Source organism: Channa argus, chromosome 20, assembly GCF_033026475.1.
Source record: "Channa argus isolate prfri chromosome 20, Channa argus male v1.0, whole genome shotgun sequence".
Lineage (NCBI taxonomy): Eukaryota > Metazoa > Chordata > Actinopteri > Anabantiformes > Channidae > Channa > Channa argus.
In genome coordinates, this window is record NC_090216.1 from 20460267 (window position 1) to 20482390 (window position 22124).

General features: G+C 38.6%; 1 protein-coding gene across 2 annotated transcripts in view; it reads left to right on the forward strand.

The window, feature by feature from the left end:
• Positions 1-18276, forward strand: part of LOC137105606 (junction plakoglobin-like) — a 166228-nt gene extending 147952 nt beyond the window's left edge. For both annotated transcript variants that reach the window (XM_067488019.1, XM_067488020.1), the window contains exons 16-17: positions 5295-5434; positions 5690-18276. In XM_067488019.1, coding sequence (XP_067344120.1) covers positions 5295-5431 — 137 coding nt within the window. In that variant the 3' untranslated portion in view covers positions 5432-5434; positions 5690-18276. The remainder of the gene's footprint in view (positions 1-5294; positions 5435-5689) is intronic.
• Positions 18277-22124: the final 3848 nt, after the last annotated feature.

Below are 22124 nucleotides of genomic sequence, written 5' to 3' on the forward strand. Positions count from 1 at the left end.
CAGCAGCTCTGCTATAAATACTTTTACAAGGTTATAATTTCTCAGTTTAACTGTCAGAAAGGTGATAATTATACTGTGTGTTTATTGTTGATGTCATAGTACAAATGTAACCGCAAGTGGGCACAAGTCCGTGTCTTCTTGTGCCAGTCCCAAGTCTTGATAAATGCAGAGGGTTATGTCAGGAAGGGCATCCGACATAAAACACATGTCAAATTAAAAATGCGAATCATGACAATGACTTCCATAACGGATCGTTTGGGGTCCAGGTTAACAACAACCACCACCGGTGCTGTTGACCTACAGGGTACCAGTGAAAAATTGGACTACTGTTGGTCGAAGAAGGATAGGAGGAAGGTGTGTTTTTAAGCAGAGAGAGAAAAGGAAATCTAAGAATGTAGGACTGACAGTAGGGACGTTGAATGTTGGGACTATGACAGAGAAGGCTAGAGAGTTGATTGACATGATGCAGAGAAGGAAGGTGGACATACTGTGTGTCCAGGAGACCAGGTGGAAAGGTAGCAAGGCTAGAAGCTTAGGAGCAGGGTTTAAGTTGTTCTTCTACTGTGGGTCAGATAGGAAGAGACATTGAGTAGGAGTTATCCTAAAAGAGGAGTTTTAAAGAGGAGGAACGTTTTAGAGTTTAAAAGAGTATCAAACAGGCTGATGAGTCTGAAGCTGGAAATTGAATGTGTGATGTTCAATGTTGTTAGTGGTTATGCCCCACAGGTAGGATGTGAGTTAGAAGAGGAGAAATTCTGAAGTGAGTTTGATGAAGTGATGCAGAGCATCCCCAGAGGTGAGAGAGTGCTGATTGGTGCAGATTTCAATGGACATGTATGTGAAGGGAACAGAGGTGATGAGAATGTGATGGGCAGGTTTGGTCTTCAGGACAGGAACACAGAAGGACTGATGGTGGCAGACTTTGCAAAGAGGATGAAAATGGCTGTAGTGAACACTTTCTTCCAGAAGAGGCAGGAACATCGGGTGGTGTTGACAGGTAGAAGCATTCAGGTGGACGACATCTTATGTAGACATTGTAATCTGAAAGAGATCAGTGACTGTAAAGTATTAGTAGGGGACAGTGTAGCCAGACAACACAGGATGGTGGTGTGTAATAAGACGCTGATGGTGAGGAAGATGAAGAGGACAAAGGCAGAGCAGAGGGCGAAGTGGTGATAGTTCAAAAAGGAAGAATGTTGTGTAGTTTTCAGGGAGGAGCTGAGACAGACTCTGGGTGGTCAGGAGGTGCTTCCAGATGACTGGACCACTACAGCTAATGTGATCAGGGAGACAGGTAGTCATCTGGAAAGAGGATGGTGGAAAAGGAGACTTGGTGGTGGAACAAGGAGGTTCAGGACTGTATAAAAAGAAAGAGGTTAGCTAAGAAGAAGTGGGACACTGAGAGAACTGAAGAGAGTAGACAGGAGTACAGGGAATTGCAGCGTAAGGTGAAGGTAGAGGTGGCAAAGGCCAAACAACACCTGTGGAGGTATGGAAGTGTCTAGGAGAGGTGGCATTAGAGTTTCTGACTAGTTTGTTTAACAAGATCTTGGAGAGTGAGAGGATGCTGAGGAATGGAGGAGAAGTGTACTAGTGCCCATTTTTAAAAACAAGGGAGATGTGCAGAGCTGTGGCAACAGAGGAATAAAGATGATGAGCACAATTAAGTTGTGCTCATCAATGAAGTTGTGGAAAAGAGTAGTGGAAGCTAGGGAGTTGCATTGTGTCTTCATAGATTTAGAGAAAGCGTCTAACAGGGTGCAGAGAGAGGAGCGTTGGTATTGTATGAAGACGTCTGGAGTGGCAGAGAAGTATGTTAGATTGGTGCAGGACATGTATGAGAGCTGTAAGACAGTGGTGAGGTGCTGTGACAGAGGAGTTCAAGGTGAAGGTGGGTCTGCATCAAGGATCAGCTCTGACCCTAAGTACTTAGGGTCAACGGTTCAGAGCAACAGAGAGTGTGGAAAAGAGGTGAAGAGGTGAGTGCAGGCAGGTTGGAATGGGTGGAGAAAAGTGTCAGGTGTGTTGTGTGATAAAAGAGTATCAGCAAGAATGAAAGAAAAGGTGTTCAAGACGGTGGTGAGACCAGAGATGTTGTTCGGTTTAAAGACAGTGGCACTGAAGAAAAGACAGGAGGCAGAGCTGGAGGTAGCAGAGCTTGAGATCTTGACGTTCTCTTTGGGAGTGACGAGGATGGACAGGATCAGGAATGAAGACATCAGAGGGACTCTAACAGAGCTCATGTTAGATGTTTTGGAGATAAAGTCAGAGAGGCCAGATTGAGGTGGTTTGGACACGTTCAGAGGAGAAACTGTGAATATATCAGTAGAGGAGGAGATTTATGGATGTAGTGAGGGAGGACATGAAGTTAGTTGGTGTGAGAGAAGAGGATGCAGAGGACAGGGTACAGGGCACATGATTCGCTGTTTTGACCCCTGAAAGGGAACAGCCGAAAGGAAAAGAAGAAGATAGTGGGTAGTGGAGTAGTACTGTAGTACAACATAGGATGAGGTTCTAATGTTTTGGCCACCTCATTCATTTTAAATATGGGCACAGCAACAAAGATTTCTGTTAGGTGTCTTTTCAAATGTTTAGACATTTTTTTCTTGGGCAAGTACATGCATGTCTCCATCAACATAATATTTAATGCATATTCATACTAGTACAAATGTTCCTAGCTCTAGACTGGCACCTGTTGGCTGGCAGCCAGCAGGTCTTCTCTCCATAATAATAATAATAATAATAATAATAATAATAATAATAATAATAATAATAATAATAATAATATATTTTATTTATATGGCACTTTTCAAAAAACTTAAATATGCTTTACAATATAAAAACAACAATTAAACAGTAGTTTTATACAAAGACTAGATCACTGGATGTTTCCTGTCATGCTGGCCAATGGACATCAGTTGGGTATGTCCTGGCCCTAAGTAGCACCTGCCATGCCCCATTCTTGGCAGACAAGGTTGTCATGGGTAAGGACGGTTGCACCCCAATGACTCTCAATCTTACCCTCACCTCCCCTATTGTCCACCTAAAAAGCTTATTCAGACAAAGGACCACCGCGGAGGATATAACTGGGTCAGCTAGCTAACTTCCTAAGACTGAATGCAGGCATGATTTATCCTATCCTCTTTCCCAGATGCACTTTTATCAGACCTGAATCATCTTCTGGCTTGTTAGAGTAGAGTCTCAAAAAGTACCTTCCTCCTTAGTTAGATAAACTCCCCTCCAAAAGTATTGTAACAGTGAGACAAATTCCTTTATTTTTGCTGTAGCCTGAAAACATTTGGATTTGACATTAAAAGATTAATATGAGACAAGAGATCAACATTTTAGACTTTATTTCCATGTAATGCTTGTTTAGGGAAAAACAAGCAATTGTGAAATTAAGAGAAGATGGAAAATCATTCAGCACCATTACACAAACATTGATCGTAGCCAGTATATCAATTTGGAATGTCCTAAAGAAGAAACAAACAGGTGTACTAAGTAAAAGATGTTGAACAGGTAGACCAAGGAATACAACAGCAGTTGACGACAAAAATATTGTGAGAGCTGTAAAGAAAGACGCGAAACAAGTGTTAGTGACATCGGCAACAACATCCAGAGGACAGGAGGGATGGTATCATGATCTGCTGTTCACAGAAGACTTTGTGAACTAAGGTACAGAGGCTATACCAGAAGATGAGAACCACTCATTAGCAAGATGAATAGGAAGGCCAGGCTGGAATTTGCCAAAAAGTACAAAGATGAGCGTCAACAATTCGAGGACAAAGATTTATGGACTGATACTTTCTTTCTCAAAAGTTAAAGTTAATGTCCAGACTTAAACCCTATAGAGGAGACTGCGTTTTTGTCTGTCCTTACCCTGGTTTGCTTGGCATGTTTGTTGACTGGTGTTTGACCACTGCCTGTTTTGCCTCCACTTTATCTGGGTTTATCCTGATTAATGAGCTGTGAATAAAGGTGAACTGACTTAATTTTTTATCCAGTATTTCTGAAGTTATGCCTGCAAGTCCTAGTTTTTAGTCCTAGTCCTAGTGCCTCCTGCGTGCTCTGGCAAAGCGCCATCCCTCACTGAAATCAAGTGGACTTTCTCCCAATGTTAGAATGCTTCTTGCTTGGAAATTCTACTGCTATATCTTGCATGTGTTAAACATTCAGAGTTCATATATGAAAAGGGCTCATATTGTATGGACTAGTTGTCAGGACTTAACATAGCTTAGCATTGAGAATTGAGGATGGTGGGCACAGATAGCATTGCAAACACCATCAAGAAAAAGTTTGGAATAACCTTCATGCTTATGTTTTGGTTTTATTAAATCAATTGTAATTATACACAAAATAAAAAATGAAAAAATAATTTGTAAGAATATTTGATTACAGAATAATAGCCAAATAAAATGTGCATGTTAAGGTTTAAACATGGACCTAGTCACGCCATCACCAAGAGTTTTCCAGAAGCTATGTTTTTTGCTCTAGATAATTCTTGAACAGCGAAGAATGCTTGGATTCATGGTTTCGCTGCAAAATGTTGTTGCCAATCATTTGTTTCCCAGAGGGAACTACATGGAGTATGGAGTAGCTGATGCTGATGGAGAATGACTTTCACATAGTGCAGATAATCAACTCTGCCAGATTATCACATTTCCACCTTCATGCTTCACTGATGGGTTTGGCGGGTATCTAGAATCTTTTCCTTTAGCTCTGTGTCCAACAAATGTTCTTCACTTGGATACAAACACCTCAAACTTTGACTTATCAGTCCACACGACTTTGTTCCATTCTTTTAAAGTCCACTGCTCTGTTCATCTTGGCCAATTGCAACCACTTGTTACAACTTGACAACGTTGTTAGGGTTATTTTCTCGGCAACTCTGAACATGAGGCCAGGTCTCTGCACACTGGTTTCTCAATTGGTTTGTTAAAAGATGCAGCCAATTTAAGAGCAGTGAAGCATCTGTTATTTATGGAGGACACGCTAAAGTATTGTTTGGCCAGAGGTGCACTTGGGGATTTAACTACATTTTCTGTCCTGATTGGATACAGTTGCAGCATGTCTCCAGAGTTTATAGTGTAAACCTATTAAAGAAATCTTTAACTTCTTGCCTGTATCCCATAGACAATAACCTTCCGTTCTTGAGACAAGGGTAGAATGCTAAATTTTTTTTGCCAGTGTACATATAAAGATCACTATTTTTAAAAACACAAATATAAACAATTTTCAATATAAACACACATCACCAGCTTGTTCTATGAGATCCATGTGTTTCTGTGTCTCAGATTTAGATGGTTCTTACCCTCCCTATGGCTATGCTGAACTTCCTCTGGATACCCTGCCACTAGACCCTGATCTCCATGACCCCTACATCCCAGACATGACGTATGACCCAAGACAGGCCTACCCTGAACCGCTTTAACTGGTAAACACACACACATACATTTTTAGTTACCTTTTTAATTAGCTGTTAAATGCCTTACAAAAGGGCAGGCATAAGGCAGATTGATACTTTAACTCATACCCCTATAAGGAAAAATGTGAAGCTTTTTTCCAAAAACTTTTCCTTCAATCTGTATTTTGCAGTAAAAAAACTTAGTACCAGAAAATGCTATACTTCCCCTCAAGCTTTTGAATCCAGTTTAGTCGACGATCACTTATGAAAAAATTTTTGTTGCAGGAAAATAAGTAAGAAATGCTGACATATAAAGAGAGAATGAGCAAGCCACTGGAAGAAAGGCTCGAAGAAAGAATGGAAGATCAACACTGATGGTTTTATTAAAACAAGGGGGTACTTATTTAAAAAAGAATTTTATCATTTCTGTAAATGAAAAAATGTAACTTTGTTATAATGGTTTACTGTTGGGTGAAAGTGGGCAGTGTCTGAAGATGTGAGGCAATGTTACACGGGTAACTTTTAGAAGCAATTGATTAGGCAAGAATGCCATACATTGACAGTTTGATACATTCAACACAAGCAGGAAGTCAGTGTAAAAATATTTCAGTGATACAGATCATGTTGTAATAACAGCTGGGATACATGTCCCCCCTCACATGTGGACAACTCATTGACTCTATGAAGTTCAATTAAACTGTAACTAAAATTGTAACACATCACATAACCACTTTTAAAAAACCAATTTTCTTGCAAAACACACAACATTTAACAGTAGCAGAATTTCTCCCTTGTTGGCTTCACTTGCAATTACCATTGCTACCAAATGCTACCCGTGTACCCAGCCTTAATGCTGTCTTTTTGATGTCTCCTCTGTGTATTTGAACAGTGCACATGTCCCACGGTGTCCATGTGTGGTCATTGCATGGTAGTATATTGTGTACTCATTGAAATATTCTTTACATACAAAGAAAAATAGACATTTGGGTTTTATAAGCCATTTTGGATTACACCAGCCATTCAGAACACTATAGTGCAGAACTGGACTACAAATCCCACCATGTGCCAGCTTCACTTTCACCAAGCAAATATTCTGTTCAAATGTCCACAGGAAATGAACTGCAAATCTCTTTGGCATCTTTGACAACAGACTACTACAACTTTTTTTAGTCGTACTCTTTTGGACATGTCTAGTGGAAATAAACAACAGATTGTCTTGTAAGCAGCTTTGTGGGAGCCATGGAGTACAATGCAGTAGCTCACATCATGCTTAGGAAAAATTACAACTTACTGTATTAGGGAAGTCATTTGAAAACCAGTCTAGGAGAGGGTTGCTCTCATGGTTGGGGGTTCTAATATACTTTGTACTGTACTGGCTTTTGCTGCCTTGCTGAAAGCATGTTACGGATTGAGTCTACGTAACCACCACTCTGTATTTCCTGTATGGTTTTTAGTTAAGTGCAACTGCAGTTCTTTTGTGCAAGTCATAAACAGTTGGGACAATAGATTCTTAACTGTGTACTTTATAGAATACACAACCTAGGATACACAACAGCAGAATTCATAATGATAAAGCACAACTACAATGACTGATCCTTCCTTTGGCAATCTTCACTGCTGTTTAAATTTTATAATTATTTTTAGCTTATTTGCTGTTCTATTTATGGACATGAATTTTACATGTCACATAAAGAATTTGCATGCCATATTAAAATCCAATCTAAACATTTTTCACAAAGGTAAATACTGAAAATCAACAGTCTGAAGTAGTCTTTGCCTCTGAATCACTGTTTGAATCTGAAACACTATCAGCCATTAACTTATATCAGCTATGGCGCTAGAAGGTAGAGCGATTGACCATCAATCCCTGGGTTGCTGGTTTGATACCCGGCTCATCCAGTCACATGTCGACATGTCCTTGAGCAAGACACTGAACCCAATCATAGTTGGGTGAGTGAGTGTTGGCCAGAGTGGTTAGCAGCTCCCCTGTTGATGTGTGTGTGTAATTGTGAGTGCGAATGGGTGAATAAGAAGCAGTTAAAAGTGCTTTGAGTGCCAATAGTTAGAGTAGCAAGGGAAGTAAAAAATTTTACTTCTTTATGGAAATTATGGACGCCAGATTCTCTATGCTTAACCCTCATCTTAACTTCAAATTAACTAACTTATTTTATCCTATAATTAAGTATAATTGTAATTATTATCCATTGTAATTGTTTATGTGTCAGGTACTTTGTTTGTTGACTACCTATATATTACTTTAAATAAAACACCCCCTCCCCCACACCCATCCCCGTTCTAGAATAGCTGTTGCGCCACTATGCAGATCAACGTACAATCTGCCTAATTGACCTAAAATTGGAAAGAGAGATCTTTTTGGTCTTTTATTGGCTTTATGTTATTTCTAAGTACATAGTTCTGTTATACATAACATTTGGAATGAAAAAGAATTTCAAGATTAATAATTATCAAGATTAATAACATGTATTATGTTCAGGGTCAGTTTGACTCCTGGAAAAACAATTTTAAAAATTTAGACAGATTTTATTTGTACAAGAGAACATCATCGGAACATCAGTAAGGAACACCTTACAGTTCTTTATTTATAAAAAACAAAAAAAGTACATTTTAGCATAGTGTCAGGAATAGTTGTTCTATGTATTTGAATATGTTTGTGTGATATAGTAAAAAACAAAGTTACATAGTCACTAAAATGAGTTTGACAGAATAGGAATTGAATGAATTGAATACCATATTATTTTTCCTTCAGGTCACAAGAAGGTACATGCCAGGCTTTTGTCTGCACTACTATAAACATAATGTGTAGAGAGTGCATGCATGTTCCTTTCTAGCCTTTTACACAGGTGTTGCTGGTCTTTGATTCATCTTTGTTGGGCCAGACCTGGCACCTGCCACATTTCCTGCACGCAGTATGAACCATTGAAGATGTTTGGGTGTATGTCTCTGTGGCCATCCTTCACAACAGTTGTAGCAGGTGTTGATGCTTTTGCAAGGCACCCTCTGCTTGCTATATAAGGTTTCATCAACGCGTAACCCAGGTGCTCCAGGAAAATTCTCCTTCGACTCAGTTTTGTGCTGTTCCAGTCCTTGTGTTTTTAACTTCATAATACAAAAGTGTAGGTGCTCACATCAATGATGCTGATGCCCAATGGGCAGTCATGTATCAGTAGCTGTGTCATTTTTCAGGTTATCAACCCCTTCCTTTGTCTTGTTTTTGCACCAGTGAAGGCTTGTTGTAGCCCAAGACCACAAATGTCTTGTAGTCTTGGGCTACAATAAGACCATTTATTTGCTGCTTACGACGGCATCTTTGTGGATGGTGCTCATAAGCAGGACATTTTTTCCTTTCTTGGGCCAATAGAAGACAACAGTGGCTCTGTTAGTAAAGGCAAACTTTGGAGATCCTACCTTCCTGTTCTTCATCACAAGGAGCTCAAGGGGAGCTCCAACTTGTTTTTTTCTCTCACTGTCCCTAACATAGTAACCTTCCTTTTCAGCAGTTCTTCACACAGGGCATGTGAACTATCAGTGGTTCTCGCACTAATACAGTTGATGTTATGTTAGGGTCTCAAATGTTTTTGAAGATCATGAAATTGCATGTTATAGTTGCATTTTAGTTGTCCCTATTAAATTAGGAAGAGTCATTAAGTATGAAGCAAAAAAGTGATCATATTTAGAGACGTTAAATATTGAATGGGGTCAAAGTGACCTCAAAAGTAATAAGATGGTTAAGAAGAGAGGGACCATCTAAGTTGTTAGGAGCGTTCAAAAGTCAGAATCTGTTAAGGTTGTGAGAATCGGAGAGTTGCTGAAGAAGGGCATCAGTTGATTGATTTTGGGAAGAGGAACACTTTCCGCTGTGGCGTCCCCTAAGGGACAAGTCAAAAGCCACTGATCTTTTGGCATATCATATTGATGCCATAGGTACCCTTCGGAATTACTATTGGACGCTCCAGGAGTGTCACTATTTGATGCCAAGGGAACAACAGTGTCTGGTATTAACATTATAGGTACACTTAGGTGTCTGTATTGGATGCTCCAGGAGTGTAACCACGACCACACTGAAGTTGAACCCTGGTCACCTGTGGAAAAGTCCTATGTCCACCACCCTATGGTACTTTTTCTCCTTTAGAAACTGTCATTCCTTTTGCTGTCAAATATTCAAGTGTTGCTCACCATCGGGTACCCCAAGTGTCAGCATGTAACTCGAAAGGGACTGGACAAAGGGACACTTTTTGACAAACCGTTGGTTCCCCAAACAGTTTTTTCCCTCTGTATCTCATCGTCCTACATCATCAGGTTGATCAAATCCACCACACTGGTTGGTTGTTGTGCTGCAAACCTCAGACAATACAACAGAGAGTTTAAAATGCAAATTCAATTAACATTTGTTCAAGAAGCAGATTTACTGAGTTTCTGCTTGCCAGAGATAATAAGCAATGTGACCGTGAGCATCTTGAGATACCCACTCAATATTAAATGTGCAAATTAAGTATAGGGGCTTCAATAAAGAGGCCACAACACTAAGTGTGGGTTAACTGCCGTGACGTCTATTTATTAATAACAAAACAATATTAAATCATAAAATTAAAGGAAAAGTAGAAGACAGATAGTCATACTAGGGCCGGGAGACCAACTACCCAACGGCAGGGGGGCTGGGAGTATCCTAAATGTGAATTAACCAAACAAACCAAAATCATATTAAAAAAGAAAATAAAATAAAAGCCCAACTAACCATACAAACAAAACATGCAGTATAAAAGTGAGTGAACTCCCAGTATACCAAGGATACCATGGCTGGAGGCCCCAACCCACCACAGTACTAGAAACAAGAGAAAAATCGAGTCAACTGTTGATTCAACTCAACCAAATCCGAAACAACCTAAAATCCTAAAACCACAATGTACAACAATACTAATATAAACAGCAGTCAGTGCTCTACATGCAAACAAGCAAATCACTGTTACAATACATGTAAGGAAATGCACACACATTTTTTTTTATATAAAGTTAAACACCATACCTCACTTCAAGTGGTAAGACTGCTTAACTTGTTAATCTATAAAAGTTCTGAAAGATCCACTTAAAATATTGTAAAACAATACCTCCGGGTATTTAAAGTTTAACTTACTAAGACGACAAGCAGAGACATCTAAACAGTTCCTGCTGAATGAGCAGCAGCCAGCTTCCCACACCTGCTTCACAGTCCAAGTTTGCTGCTCCTCTCTTGCCACCACCCCTACATGACTCCAAGTGTCTACCTGCTACAGCAGTTAGTAGAACCCCCCCCAGGTGTTACAATCAACATACTGGAGTGCACCATACAAAGTCTCCCAACCTTTTCTCCAAGTGAGGAAACAGAAAAGATTAAGAGAGAGTACTCCCCCACTTTTTTCTCATTGATGAGAAAGAACAGATTTGAAAAGAGATCAGAGTGACATTGCCAATAGAAGCAGAGGACTAAAATATGATAAATGTATCATTTATCTTCTCTCATTATGCCCATAACTCTATAGCAGTAGACTAGAAGATTAAAATTCTGAATTGACACTGCCCAGTTGGGATGGAGCAGAGCTATACATTTACAAAGGTGTTCACCTGACACCAACAGAGCTACAGGTCATGTTATGCATTATTAGTCACATGCGGTAGTCAACTGTGGTGTTATGTTATTGTTAATATACTTTGCTGTCACAGCTCTTGGTTAAGTGAGAGCAAAAATAAATACTATATTAAAACATGCAGGAGTCTGATTTTGCACAACTTTGTCCACTTTTAGTTAGGTAAACGTAGTACTTCATTCATTAATTCATTCCAAAAATACAATACACATATGATTCAATGTTCCCTGCAAAACACATTTAGCTGCTAAGACCATAATCTTTTGAGAGACGATGTTGACGTTTTAAAATACATAAAAGTAGTAATTAGGTTTACACTTATAGTAAGCCCTCAGGCCTCAGGTTGAATGGTGCTTAGCCCCATTTCAGGAGCCATTGTATTTACAGGGAAAGTGTAGCGTGTGTAGCATGAATCTTGTTTGAACCTTCTATGAGATTCACATTCAATTCTATTCCAGACTCATGTACTATTGTGCTTTTGGAAGCACTATGTTTACAAAGAGCACAGAAAGGAGCTCACAGTAAAACATTTAACTGTGAGGAGGAAACTGCCATTCAGAAATAGGTTTACAAGAGTTTCAAGAACATGCACAATGTCTGTTATGTATTGTCGCCCAACGTTTATGAGTATAGAAACAGCATTGATGCAAGGGAAGCTAGATCATTTGTTTCAGCTGTGTTTTCTCTCTGTTTTTAGGTAGAAATACTTTAAGGTTACTTTCCGTGGATTAAAAAAATACACAGAAATGCCAGAACATGATGTCCTGGAGGATGAGAGTTAGCATGGCCACTCTGAAGCCATGGCCATACCCAAATCAATACTCAAGTAAAAGTGCAGGTATTGGCCTAAAAAATTATCCACTACAAGCAAGTACCACTGGTAAAAGTGGTACTTGCAGATTATTTACATTTTACTAAGTAAAAAGTAAAAGTAATCCACCAAGAAAACTATGTATTTTAAACAATATTGAGTTACAGCAACACATATACAGTAATAAAAAAAAATAAGGGTAAAAGGTTACTGTATGTGAAGGTGAAGCTAATTTAAGCCCCATTATGAGCTGAGAGGTGGTTAAGTCATAATGATACATCTGCATTTATTAGTTTATCGTTTATAATATTTTTATTTAAACAAAATTATATTAAAATCACTATGCAATATTCATGTTTTGGCTAATTGATGTAGACTTAAATTGTAGAAGTACGCTTTGAGTTGATGCATGTAAAGCACAAGTGACAAGCAGACATACAGTCTGTGTAGACAGATTAATCAAAAAGTGCATCAGTTGCATGACACATACATCCCTAAAATGTTGCTGATGGGCTTGTTTTTGTTGATACAGATTATCCATCTTATCTATCTAACCCTGAAAAAAGAAAATAAAAATACTAACACAATGGTGTTGTCACGTTTAGGTTAAGGGAGGACCCAAGTGAAGAGACTGTAAGAGGGATTGCATATAACGAGGGGCTTTATTGAAGGATGTAAATGGTAAACAGAAGTCGCTCCTAACAGGAGGATACTAGGAACTGGCTACAGAACAAAGAAAACTCAGACTAACCAAAGGGACCAGAACATGAGGGGGATTAACTTAACAGATAGTAAGAAGGTAACTTAGGACAACAGGCTCAGGAAACAAGACTCGGATAAACATAAACTCTAATAACAGGTAAGTACACGGAGGGGGACTAAGGAAAACTGATAACCAGAGGGAAACCAGATAAATAAGGGACAGACAAACAAAAATCACTTCACAGGAAAACAATGAGGAAGTCTAAGGAAACTAACAGACAGATAAACTAAATTAACAAGACACGGAAAAACAAAACAGCAAGCTGGCACATCACCAAAACTCAGACCAAAAGGGGAAAGCTGCACAGGGTCCCAAAAACAAAAGTCCAGGAGAAACAAGAGTCCCGAATGCAAGAGTCCATAAAATACACCATCAGCTTTTACCTAGAGTCCAGAGTCTGAGGGGTTGGTGGGGTTTGGTGAGGGTAATAATGATGACAATGATGACCACGATGAAGACAGTGACCACAATGGCAGAGACCACATTAACAATGACAAGGATCTGGCAGGGGAGTGAAGGGGAAGACTGAACTTAAATAGAGGGTGGAACAGGTGCAAACAATGAGGGACAACGAGGGTAAAGCTGGGTGAACAGAACCAGGGACAGGAAGTAAGGAGAAGGGGCCACAAAATAAAAGTCCAGGGACAGGAAGCACAACAAGATCCTGACAGGTGTATAATATAGACTCATATGTATAAAGCCATGAGTTTCTAAATCATATACCCAAAACACTAAATGAGATGAAAACCAAAGCAAGGGAACTGTCATTGTGCAATCAAATGCTGTAAGGGTAAACATGTACAGATTAATTTTACAGAACAATTTAAGTTTAATTTGCCCAGGGGTTCTAAAAATTGTTTTTCTGTCAAATATACTTAATTAAGAAGAAACAACAATGACATGTTTTTTTGATATGTGTGGTGGGTGATTATGTATAACACTCTAATTTTTGTTATTTTTCATATATATTGTAATTCTTTATTTTTCTATAGCTTTGGGTCAAATTTGTATTTTTTGTATTTTTTGCATGTCAAATCCATTTGTCTGCTTGACACTGAAAATTTACTCATTAGGAGACAGTGTTGAGAAGTGTGAGATTCATTAATATACAAATGCTGCAAGGAAAAGTCTTTGATTAAGAGTATACTAAGGTCACAACTCTTCAGTGAAAACTGAAGAGTTAGATAATTATCAGTTAGATAATTAATTCAAAAATCTATTTTGAACTGGTATGTTAGCCACATTGTGTCCATTATCATATTGAAAGAGATATTATTTTTATTGTATGGTATGATTGTTTGTGTGGAATCTTCAAGGCATCTTGATGAATGCACTCCTGAGAGAGCAGCTTTAGTGTTCCAGGGAGGGAGATAGCTGGTTCTGTCCATTAAAAAGGAATTATTTGAGCATTTCTGCTGGTAAAAACTCTGAGAAAAAAGTTGATCTCAAATCGCACACACTACTTGGAATAATCTATTAAGTTGTAAAATGCTGATTTCCCCACCTGTAGACATGTACAGTTGGGTGCAAAATTTGCATGCCCTATTTTGAAATGGAAAAAAGAGCAAACGTTTGCATCTCTCTTGATAAATTAATAAAACTTTATTAATTTCTGATGAAAGAACATTTGTACCAACTCAGTGTGAATGAATTTATATGTGGATTTAAACATATCTGTTTTATTTTTTTGCTATTTCAAAATAAGGGGATACAAACTGTTGTTCCCAACTGTAATAAAAGGAGAGATATGAATGAATGTCAAAAACATCTAGTCATGATAATCATTTTGTGCCTGCTAGTCTAGATGGAAGTGGAGCATTCTGGAGAGAGGTTAGAAAGACTCTGCAGACACAATTACAACATATAAGGCAAAAAGTACATCCCAATCATCTTTAGGTCATTTTGGGGATTTTTGAGATTAGCGTTGGCAATTATGCACTATTGTTTCTTGGCTTTACCATTTGATCTGAATGTGGAAGTGGATGCAGCTCTCAGGGTGAAAATACATTGTTGAAGCCAGAGGTCAGGGGAGATTAACTGAACTACCTATTACAACCAAGGTATGTAGAGGAGCATCTCTGAACACAACGTATTGAACGTGGAACCAGATGGGCTACAGCAACAGAAGACTACACTGGGGGTCACTCCTGACACCTAACAACAGAACTGAGGCTACAGCAAGGGCTCACCAAACTTTGAACAACACAAGATTAGAAAATGTTGCTTGGTTTGATGAGTCACAATTTCTGCTGCAAACATTTGGATGGTAAGGTCAGAATTTGGCATGACTAACTTGGAAGCATGGACCCATCCTGACTTGTATCAGCATTTCAGGCTGATTATGGGGGTGTAAAGGTGTGGGGGATATTTTTGGCACACTTTGGGCCCTTAAGTACCAACTGAGCATTGTTTAAATAACCAAAGCCTACTTGAGTTTTGTTGCTGGCCATGTCCATGCCTTTATGACCAGTGTCCCATCTTCTGATGACTACATTGAGCAGGATAATGTGCCGTGTCACAAAGCCTAAATCATCTTAAACTGGTTTCTTTAACATGACAGTGAGTTGTACTCAAATGGCCTCCACAGACACCGGATCCTAATCCTATAGAGCACCATTGTGGATGTGCAGAGAACAAACGTGCAGCAACTTTGTGATCCTACCATGTCAATATAGACTGGTGTTTCTATTACCTTATTAAATCTATGCCATTGAGAATTAAAGCAGTTCTAAAGGCAAAAAAGAATTGCACCCATTACTAACAAGATATACATAATAAAGTGGCTGGTGAGTATATTGTCCACAACCACCATGCAGACCTGGACTAGCTTGTTTATCTATGCAAAAAAACCTCTATTGTTGTCCAAAAACACACCATCCAGACACACTGCTCCACTGGATGTGTATTTATATTACAATATTCTTTATTAATATATATTATATATTATTTGTATATAATTTTCATACATTTCTTAATTTTGAAAATGATCACTCCAAATATTGTCCAAAATGATGGTAAAATGGTCCCGCTTTTCTACCTATTGGCTTTACACTGCTTCTTATTCACCCATTCACTCTCACAATCACACACACTCGTACATCAACGAGGGAGCTGCTATGCAGCTAGCCAATGCTCACCAGAAGCAACTAAGTTGGGGTTCAGTGTCTTGCTTAAGGAGACTTCAACATGAGCTGGGGATTAAACTAACAACTGTGAGATTAGTAGACAACCGCTCTACCTTCCTGCGCCATGGTTTGTAGTCACTGTAATTTCATGAACTATGTAATTCACCTCCTGGCTGACCACTAATCAATCATGACTAGATTCATGACTAGATTGTTGAATTTAATGTCTGTATGGTGATTGTGGACAACTTTACAACTGAAGTATCTGTTAAAATGATCTGCTTCTTTTCTCTACCTGAAAAACTACAAGTTAACACAGGTTGATATGATTTGGGTCAATCAGGTCATGTCTGGAGGTTGTGCAGACAGACCTGCTCCTACATACCAGAGCTAAATGATTTCTGTGCAGACTGACCACATTCTTAAGAATATTTGCCTATAAGCTCGTGCAACATTATTTTACATGTGGATGGGAATCAGAGGATGATATTGGTGTAACCATGACCAATGGTACTTGCAAAGCAACAACAGTACCAGGTAGCTTCTCCACCAGTACTGATTACTTTACAATTACAGCAATAGCCTTGTAGGTAATCAGAAACTACAATAGTCTACAGAGGCCTTCAGCAGCTGATTTCCTTGCTGGTCGTAGTGTGAAGTATGCAGTTTTTTTCCTGTCTATTTAATCGGGGATGTTTCACAGTGAGGTTCAGTATCTACTAAACAGCTACACTGAGTAATCAGGATGAAGGGCCTTGCTCAAGGGCACCACAGTGATGTAAATGAGGGTGGAAGTGTCATATACTTTAAATTGTTGAAAGAAAGAGCAAAGGCAAAGTCTCTCTCATTACAGAGAATAACAAGTTTGTAAAAAAACAAATTCATACTATGTGCATCCATTTGAGTTTTTTTTTTTATTTAGTACCCTCCACATTTAAATGCAGATACTGTAAATCGAAAAACAGGTGATTCTCAATCTACTGTTCATTCATGGAGGACCAAGGTATTCATAGAAAGCTGGCAATAAACTATTTCTGTTTCCACTCTGCACAATGTTTCCAGTGAGCAAAGAGCATGAATGTGAGCACAAATGTGAGTTATGGCCTTGTCACAAAACAAGCAGAAGACAATGGGACAAGCAAATCAAACAAATTTGTCAGCTCAGATGAAGAAATTTCATTTCTTTTGCTTGAGTACACTGGGATTTTTCTAACTGGTCTGTATAAAAATACAGTATATAAATACGTAATAAATCCACATTCTCTGGATCACAGTTAAAGAACCACTGAAGCAAATCACACACACAGAAATTTAACCAAACAGACAGGGAGCTGATTTTATTAAACATTTTTTTTACTGCCAAGACCCACAGTCACATGCTGAGAGCAGCTAAAAGAATCCCGATCTATTCCTTTACTGTAGACATAGTCTCAAACTTGATATGTCAAAATTGAGGTTTAAGCCTGCAGGCTGCTCAGACAGACAGAGTTCTGGTCTGCATCACCACCTTTGGTGTTATAGTGATCAGGGGTCGACAGGGACACTGACTGGTCTGTGGTCATGCAGCAACATACAGAGGAAGCTGAGATGTGATGTGTCTGGCCACATCTGTTGATCATGGGGTGATCAACAGGATCTTGGGAGGGCTGTAGCTCAGTTGGTAAGGCAGTTGACCATGGACCACAGGGTCAGTGGCTCAACACCGCTCCCGGCTACATGTCGAAGTGTCCTTGGGCAACACACTGAACCCCAGGTTGCTCCCGGTGGGTCAGGTGAGCACCTTGCATGGCAGCCACCGCCATTGGTGTGTGTATGAATTGGTGAATGGGAATCAACATTGTAAAGCGCTTTTGATAAAAGTGCTATATAAGCGACTATTTATCATGGCCAGCATTAAATTGTTACCATGCTGAATCCTCTTCACCATATTGTTGTGGCTAATGGATATTGCCAACAGAACTTCACATCTTTGAAAATACCTGAATGACTATTTAGATGAACCGACTACCTATTCAAAATATACACTGTTTATATTTAGTAGGATAATAACAGCTGTAGCATTAAATGATACAGTTTGAATTAACGTTTGTGTATTCAGCCAACAGAGAAATTAAAAATAATTGGAACTGAAATACTTCTATACTGAGTTCTCTAGGTGAAACAGTTAAAGGTCTGTTCTAAACTCAGACATCATCCCACTTGGGTGTTGATTGTTGTACTTGTGATCACACTGAAGTGTAATGTATTACTACAGTACAGAGTAAACAGTTTGCTGTACAGGTTTATGCAGATCCTGGAGCAACTGTTAAATGATAGAACAAGCTAAGTACAGTTGCTCTTTCATGGTGTTAATTCTAAAAACGCTATCCGTTACCCAACTGAACAATGAAGCAGAACAAATGTGATGGAAGAATGAACGAAAAATGATGAGAAATTGTGTAGAATATGTCTAAGTGGCATATTAAATCTTAATATGCATTTTTACTAAAATACTGTCTGTTTTTTATTTCAAATAAATGAAATGAACCCGCCTGTTTCCTATTTTCTTTATGCCTGCTGTCTTTATCGCATTTATTCCACACAAATGCCTACTGGTTGTAGAAAATACCATACATGCATCCATTATCATGAACACTGGTGTTATCATTCTTAACTGTGTTCAATGGCTATTCAACAAGTGCTGATATTTTAAAAAACAATTATGGCTGTGGCAAATAAAATGCAGTTGATTCAGAAAAGACTGCTCCCATTGAAAAAATTCTTTATTTCAGAAACACACGGTTTTCTAAGGCTGACTCTTCATAAGGTAAAATTACCTGTATTTCTTTGGACTCAGCACTTGGACGAATTGGATGTGTGTCTGTTAACAGATAGCAGTCAAAGTAATAACAGTAACATCAATAAAATCACCTTTTCAACAACAGCAATTCAATTCAAAGCATACATACAAAAACAGATACAGGTAGACACCAACTTCCTGTTGTCATTTATACTTGTCACCAAATCATAGAAAAAGCAACAATAGAAAAAAGGATGGCCGTTCTATTTTACATAGAATCAAATTTTGTGTCGGAAAACAGTAGCTGATGGAAAAAAAATCTCTAAGATACTGTATCTATATCTGTAGGAAAAATAAACCTCCATCCCTTATGAAATCACTGTGTAAAGCATGTTTAGGGGACCAATAGCATGATGGGTGCTTTCTTTGTGGCTCTAACCTAATAAAGCTGGCCAAGATCATTCAAATTTACACCAATGATCTTCTGGTACACATTTCTTACCAACAGGATTTTTTTTCATACTAAGATTTCGAAACCAACAAATGTCAGAGCAGATGTTAGAACTGCCTAAATAAAACACAAATGGAACTGTTTCAGAAGAGTCTTGCCAACATAACTAAAATTCGTATTGGCATCAAAGTAAGTTTGTCATCCAGGATAGTTGCTAGATACATATTGCAGGACTATGCAGGATTATAGTCCTTCGACACATTCAGCGATAAAAACAAGATTTTCGAATCTACCACATCATACTGTTTGTTATTATGCAGTAGGCTGACTACAGAGTCCACAGAGTCATCCGCAAATCTAATGACATATCTATTTAAGAGCTCTGGTAATCATTTGGATATAATACAAATAAAATCAAATCACATCACCACATCATAAATGGGACCCTGTCAAAACTAAATGTGAAATAGACAGATATACTATTTACGCTGACTCTCTGTTCTCTATGTGTTAAAAAATCAGTTATCCAAAAACTGACTTTAAAATAATCCCACAGTGGGGAAATTTCCATGTTGCAGCAGCACATTGTTGTAAAATGTTGAGGAAACTACAGCTACACTAAACAAATGCAAGGGTGTAAGTGGTGACACATGAAGGGAGCACTGCAGTACATTGCACACTGCAGTGGAGAAACATACATCTAGATAAACTGTGCCAGAGTGCCACCCACCAAACACCTTAATTTCTCTCAGTAGGTCTGTCTGCCTGTGTGACAGGTCAAGTAGGTGATTGGTGGAAGATAACAACAGCCTTAACCATCTCCCTCTCTCATCCAAGTGAATAGAATCTTAAATATTGTGAAATTCAAGGCCTAAGTAGGGGTAGGGGGGCATACTTTAGAGTCTAGTACGTAGTAATTGCAATTCAGAAACTAATGTTTAGAAATATTTGATGATGCAATCATCAGTCAGATCATTCTTAATGTTTGCCAACGCACACATTTCACAACACACTCATATTGTGGTTTTGCATTGATCACTACTAGAGTCCATGCCTGTTTAAATGTTGCTAGTCGATCTAGTAAAACATCAGACCACTAGAAAAGGCTGCTTGTTTTAATTTTGGAGTATCTAAGTAAAGCAACAAAAGCAAGAAAGAACAAATTTACATAAGAGGATATTTCATTGCAAAGAAACTTGATACTTTCTAAGGAGAGACAAAAATGGCTCTAAGATTTTTAAGATTACAAGTGTACAGTCGGAGAGAAAACACATTTCTCCTTTGATGCGGTTGTATGTCCACAAGATGGTGCACAAGAACTAACATAAGATTTCCCCACACTGAGTGCATGTAATCAGTCTCAGAAGCATGTTATGTAGATTGCGTATCTGTATGAGAAGCTGGATCTTAACTGACTTCACTGGACAAGGCAGATACTGTAAATGGTTATAAAGGTTAACCCTGCTGCATAGTGTTAACCCTTAACCAGACTGAACTGTTGCAATTTAGGAATGAGTGTTTGTAATGATTATGCATGGCCACTAGGTGGGGCCATACTACAAAATATTAATATTTGGACACAGTTGCAATCACATGGAGCTCATACTGTGGTACACTAAACCCAATTGGGGCGACTGTGGTGAGGAAGGTAGAGCGGTTGTCCACCAATCACACAGTTGGTGGTTCAATCCCCGGCTCCTGCACTGCACTGCACTGAACTCAGTGAGTGTCAATAACATCACTGGATCCAGAACTTAGATATTGTTCAGTCTGCCTGCCTGTCAGTCAAGAAAAATTGAAAAAAACAATGTTTTGGAGGCATTTTGGTCTGAGAGACACATCACTATGTAATCTCAGAATCTTATAAATGTATCTCTTCAATTCTCATAAAAACTCATATGTAGATAAAAAATGCAAAATGCATATATTTTCATGTTCACTTTATTTCTGTATTAATTTACTGTGAAGGTTTTGATATTGAGGTATTTGATATTTATTGTCAGTCTATTTTCACTGACCAACTTCTAACCAAATTTAGAGTCTGATGTCTGAAACATGCTGACAAAGGGTCAGATGCAAAATAAGACTAAAATATTTTTTAAACTATTCAAGTAACACTGTTCAAGGAGGATTCCAAAAAAAAAAAGGTAAATTGGTATAAATAGAGACTCCACCAAAGGCTCAGGCTTTGTACAGAAAGATGGGTCTTTTAATATGAGACATGAGAGAATTGTCAATCAGTTCAAAAATAATATTTCTCAACAAAAGATTGCAAAGAACTTGAGTCATTCATCATCTACAGTTCAAATATTGTCAAAAGATGCAGTGACTTTAGGGAAATCTCAGTGTTTAAAGGCCAAGGCCAGAAAACTACTGTTGAATGAGCATGACCTTTAACCCCTCAGGCATCATTGCATGAGAAACCATCATGCTACTATAGAGTATAACCATATGGACTCTGGAGTACTTTGGAAAATCATTCAACCACTGCGCCCATGTCAGATGGACTGATGGCGATGGAAACTGTGTTCTGTGGTCAGTTTATGTTTAGCTTGTTTTCAGGAAACATGGAGCAAAAGAGCAAAAACACCATCCAGACTGTTATCAGTGAATGGTACAAAAGTCAGCATTTGTGATGGTGTGGGGGTGCATCAGTGCCCATGGTATCGATAACCTACATATGTATGAAGCTAACATTAATGTGCATGTATATTAGGAGCTTAACGAGATATATGATGCCATTAGGGCAACATCTTTTCCTGTAAAGTGAGTAGATATTTTCACAGCCCAATCATTCTGCACATGCTACAGTGTGATTTCATAAAGATCATGTGCTTTACTTGTCTGCCTGATCTTTCTCCTATTGAAAAAGTGCACAGACACTGTGGGTAGGAGACTCAGGTCTGGGGAGAGTTACCAAGACAAAAACCTCACTAAGGTTGGCAAATTAGAAGAAAGGCTTGCAATATGCCAAGATGCATGAACAGTGGACTGTTGAGTCTATGTATGCTGTGATCTAAGCAAAGAACATATGTCAGATGCAGAACACATACAAAGATGATAGATACCTCCCTAACACCATCAGCAATGCATGGAGGTGGACCCATGATGATCTAGGGATGCTTTAAGAAGTGTGAACAATCTGCATCACG